The following is a 5,272-nucleotide window of genomic DNA, read 5'->3' as shown; positions in this document are numbered from 1 at the left end:
GTAGCGTCTTTAACATATGATTGGTTGTAGCTTTCTATAGGATGTGGTTAGTGCAGAAGCAGATTGCAAGCTTCTTCTTGCCCCATTGCTATGCTAGCTTCCTGTTAACCGTTATTTTCTCAGAGGATGTGGTTGCCTCACTTACTGTCCTAGGCCTCTAGTACGCAAGCTGGCCACTGGCCTAGTTTTGCTATAGAAGTCTGAACTATAAAATCTCAACAGGTGTCAACTCTGCAAATACTGTATATTCTTGCTTTGACAATATGCAGAGCTGTCTGGCATTTTTATAGTTAAACCAGGCAGAAGGGGAAAAGAAACCGGATGTAAATCACATCTTCCAAGTTGATTGGAAGATGTGAACCCTGACCCCAAAAAAGGGTGGGAGGGAAATGTTTGGAATGCTATGCGTAACGGAAGAGAAGCAGTTCTAAGCATTCCCCCATGCTGTGCTGACATATCTGTAACATTAATAAATGCTTTTAGGAGAAAACATGCCTGAAAGTCCTTTTAAGTGTTTCGTTACTCAGACACATGACATGAGGAGTGGCTTTCTCTGCCAGTTGGAGGGCCCAAGGGATGCCAAGAGTCTGGGGGGTCCCAAAGACAGCATCTGGGGAAGGGGGGGCAGGGATCTGTCAGCCCCCACACGGAGCCGGCCATTCCCCGCCACGCCTAGGCCCTTCCAGAAAAGTGCCACGCTTGAGGGCGCTGGGCAGGGCAGCTGGGCATGTCTTCCAGGGCATGGAAGGTCCCAACGGGAGGGGGGGGAGGGTGGCTCAGTTTTTAGTTGTGTCCTGTAGGAAGTGGGGGAGGGGGCTTCTTCAGAAAGAGCAGCCTGATTTTAACACTTGTCCCCCTTTCTTCCCCAGGACCTGTTCCACAATATATACAAGGTCCAGCAGCGGCTAAAGGTAACATGACACTCTGGAAAAGCCCTGGGGGTGGGAGTGGGGGTGGCTATCCATACAGGGAGGGGTCCAGCAGAAGTGGGAGGTCTGCGGGCCCCACAGCAGCCACCCAAATGTGGGCCTGGAAGAGCGCTAAACCCACAACCAGCAATAGTGGTAACTCGGGAGAAGCAGGAACGGAGGGAGTCCTCAACATACAGCCACAACTGAGCCCAACATTTCCATCGCTGAGTGAGGCACTTGTTAATTTTGCCCCATTTTACGACCTTTCTTGGCACTGAGTCGTTGCAGTTGTTAGTAACACAGTTGATAAGTGAACCTGGCTTCCCCATTGACTTTGCCAAAGGGGATCACGTGACCTCCGGACTCTGCGACCATCATAAGTACCATGCCAGTTTCCCCAGCATCCCCACTTCGATCACGTGACCATGGGGGATACTTCAGTGGTTGTAAGTGTGAAAAACGGTCATGTCACTTTTTCAGTGTCGTAACTTTGAACCGTCCCTGTTGTAAGTCAAGGACTGCTGTCTCCAGGTGCTCTGGGCAATAAAAGTAAACACAGGACCTTCCCTGGGTCGGGACCCCCTGGCTTCTCTTATCCTGCCCTCTGTTCTCCCAGTGACCCACCCACTGCCCACCTCCCCTGCCCTCCCCTGCCCCTCCAGAGGCAGAGACCCTTCCCTGACCTCAGGCTGCAGAGACCTGCCGTACGTGGGAATTGGTCCCAAGCTTCCCTTTTTGGAAGCTCGCCCTGCACCACGTCTCGGGGCTCCAGAGACGAAAGAGAACAGCCCAGTTTCCTCACCCTTTGGCATCAGGCTGCCCTCCGGCCGCTAAGCAGGGACAGCAGCCATTTGCTCTGTCCTTCCCTGAGCTGGGGAACCCTCCTTGGGGAGCCAGCCCTGCCCTGCCTTGCCCTCCCCTGTTCCCAGCCCGCCTAAGAACTTCTCTTCTCTCTCTTCTTCAGTCTACGTCATGCCGGACGGCTCGACCGCCCACCCGCGGCTGCAGTGCCAGAGAACCACTCTGACTTTGGTCGACCAAAACCAGGATCTCCCGGATCTGCCAGGGAGGTTCAACCAGGAATTGTGCGCCCTGGGCTGCGGGGTATTCAGTGCATGGTGGTACTATTGGGAAGTGTCTGTGCAGGGTCTAGACAATGCCCTGGTGGGTGGCAGAGCATGCTGGGCCGTCGGGGTGGCCATAGAGTCTGTACGCAGGAAGGGGAGTTTCCAGCTGAGCCCCCAGGAGGGAATCTGGGCCGTGGGGAAGAGTGTGGAGGGCAAGACGGTCGCTTTCTCCAAGGTTCACGAGAAGCTCAGCTTGCAAAGGCCACTGAGGAGGCTGCAGGTGCGGCTGGACTACAAGGCAGAAGAGGTGGAGTTCCTGGATGCGCAGACTGGGGTTTCCCTCTATATCTTCCGGACGGGGCCCTTCCTTGGGGAGAGGGCCTACCCTTTTTTCTACCTGGGCCAGCAGGGGGTCACCCTTCAGTGTGACAAATATTGATCTCCAACTGCAACACATTACAAGTGGAGGTGGCTGGTGGGCAACCCTCCGCTGCAGTGGTCCACATTAACGCACCACCTCCCCGATTCCTGCTTGTTAAGGGGGAAACATGTTAAAAGTGCTCTTCCTCATATCCCGCACAATCCCCCTTGTCCAATTGTGGTACCTTGAACCGGAGGAAGAGGGGCTGTAGAGGGGGGTCACTTAGCTCAGGCCCACCTCCTGGTGCCTTCCGAGGCTGCATCTGGCAAGAGGACCAGATGATGTCCTTTGTCCTCTGGGCCAAGGTCCTTCCAACCTTCCCGTTCTAGTCTGCTAGGGTTTCTTGGTGGTCCCATGTCCAACTCTATACAATTTTGCCACGATCGGGCAGACTATTTGGGGGCTGCCAAGTGGTTCTGAGTCACCAATGGCTGGGAGCCCCTCCCCCCCCACTTATCCCATCAGGCAGGGAAGACGCAGCGATGCCTCCTGGCCCCTCTGAGCCCCCTTTTGAAGTGCCCCTCGCTTGGGCAGCACCCTTGATGCCTCCTCATGCTAGGTGTAGCAACCTTGTTGTGCGTTAACATGGTGTTTCTCAACTATGGAAGATGGGTGGGCTCCCAGTGTTCCAGAATTTAGGTGTTGAAGTCCACGCGTCTTCCAAGTGCCACAGTTGAGAATCCCTGCCTTATTGTGGCTTGCAGTGTAGATGAGAGTTAGATGTTTAAAGGACCTTTTTATTAATAAAAATCATATCTTAATATCTGCATGTTATTCTACACCAGGTGTCTTCGAACTTGGCCCTTTGATGACTTGTGGACTTCAACTCCCACGTGCCTGGCTGAGGAATTCTGGGAGTTGAAGTCCACAAGTCATCAAAGGGCCAGGTTCGATGAACCCTGTTCTACGTTTATGTTATTCTAAATTTTACTCCAATGTTACTCCACTGTTACTCCAAGTTTCCTATTAAAGCAACATGTTTATCTTTTATTTGTAGACATTGAATATGTTTTTAAGATTACTCTTCAAAGCCCTTGAAGTGGGGCCCACGGGGGGAGGGGTTGTCCTGGGGGTGGGGGGATCCTCACAGAGAGACCTTCAGCCGCCCCTAAGGAGAGGGGGGACCCCTTAGTTGCTGTTCTGTGGCCCTCGGGTGGACAGATGGACAGTTTGGGAAAGGCGATCCCTGAAGGCATCTTGGCCACAGAGGGCTTTAAAAGGACCCGCAAATTGCAATCAGAGGCGCCAGCAGCCACAACCTCAGTGGTGTGATGGGGCCACACCAAGCCTGGCCAGGGAGCACAAGCAGGATGGGTGCTGCGCTCTGGAGCAGCCAAAATTTCAGGGTACACTTCAAGGGCAACATCCCCCCCCCCCATAAAGTGAACTGCAGTAGTCTAATCAGGACACAACTGACAAGAACTAACGGGTGGAAGCTTGTTGAAGAGAGCTCCAACTTGGAAGAAAGAAGAAATTTCCTGACACGGAGAACAATTAATCAACGGAAAAGCCTTTTCAAGGAGAAACTGGACAGCCATTGGCTGGATGGCATATAAGGTCTTCTGCCTTGAGCAGGGGGTTGGACTAGAAGACCTCTGAGGTCCCTTTTCCAGCCCTAGCATTCTGTGGCTGTTCTGTTCCAGGGAAGGCCAAAATGTGTCGTAAGCGGAAACCACAAAGATTACACAATTTTGGGATAAAACATTGGACTTGAACGGCCGAATTGGAACCGACACAAATCAATTCACTAATTTTTATCCTGCCTTTCTTATTATAAATAACTCAAAGCGCTGAACATCCCCAGCGCTCCTTTCTCCTCTTTTTTTCCCACAACGACCTTGTGAGGTGGGTTGGGCTGAGAGGGAGGGAGGGAGGGAGGGAGAGAGAGAGACTGTCTCAAAGTCACCCAGCCAGCTTTATTTTGCCTAAGGCGGGACTATAACTCTCCGTCTCCCAGTTTCTAGTCTGGCGCCTTCACTGATAGACCAAACTAGCTCTGAGGGGGGAAAATACACCAGTTCACCTTTACATAAATATTATTAAAAGTCATATTCTTCAGCTGCAAAGATGTGAGATTTCTTCTGACTTTTGGCTCAAGGATCACAAATCAGGAGGGGGGGTCTACAGCCTCTCATGGGGGGGGTCCTTGGGGCTCCCTGAGCTGGATGGGTTTGGGGGTTTTTTTGCAGACGTTTTATTACCCAACTAGGCAACATCATCAGTGCACCGGGGACCCTGCAATTCAACGCTCAGCTGCAAATATTCCCTCCTGTGGGAATCGGGGGGGGGGTGTTCTTCCTTACAAGACGACTCACAAATAAAGAGGGATAGAATTCTAGCCATGGTGCCCAGCGCTTGCAGGGAGAGGGTGTCCGGGGGGGCTCACATGCGCAACTCTCCAGGGGGCTCCAGGCTCCCCAGTTGCTGCACTGACCACCCAGGAACAGACCCCTCTCGGGGCATCTGTAGGGGCCATGGGGTGTGTGTGTGTGCTCAGCTGCCCCCCCCAGACAGAGCGACTGCCCCGGACAGACTCGCTTCCTTTGGCTCCCCCCCCAGGCGCTTCCCAGCCAGGGCAGCCGCAGGGAAGCCTGCAGAAGAGCCCGGGGCTGCGCTGCTACCAGGCCTCCCGCTTGGGGCCATCCCTTGGAGGCTCTTCCCGAGCTGGGCTGGTTTAGGGGCGATACTCTCGGCTCAGGGCGTCAGTGAGGAGAGCGGAAGAATCCCGGCCCAAACCTCAAGCCACCGGGAGTGTCCAAATGCCGCCCTGGAGACCCAAAGTCTCCTAGGCCAGGGCTTTTCAACCAATGGTACGGGCACCCCCTGTGGTACATTGGCACCTGGCAGGTGGTACGTGGCCATTCTAGAAAAGT

The 5,272-nt window shown here is 53.6% G+C and overlaps 1 protein-coding gene across 1 annotated transcript in view; it reads left to right on the top strand.

The window, feature by feature from the left end:
• The window catches only part of LOC107299590 (tripartite motif-containing protein 10-like), a 14,326-nt gene extending 11,909 nt beyond the window's left edge, over nucleotides 1–2,417 (top strand). The window contains exon 8 of the mRNA XM_015828956.1: nucleotides 1,876–2,417. Coding sequence (XP_015684442.1) covers nucleotides 1,876–2,417 — 542 coding nt within the window. The remainder of the gene's footprint in view (nucleotides 1–1,875) is intronic.
• Nucleotides 2,418–5,272: the final 2,855 nt, after the last annotated feature.

This window comes from Protobothrops mucrosquamatus, unplaced genomic scaffold (genome assembly GCF_001527695.2).
Source record: "Protobothrops mucrosquamatus isolate PMUCROS unplaced genomic scaffold, P.Mucros_1.0 scaffold5161, whole genome shotgun sequence".
Taxonomy (NCBI): Eukaryota; Metazoa; Chordata; class Lepidosauria; order Squamata; family Viperidae; genus Protobothrops; species Protobothrops mucrosquamatus.
The sequence above is the reverse complement of the archived record's forward strand: the minus strand, read 5'-3'. Positions and strand labels throughout refer to the sequence as shown.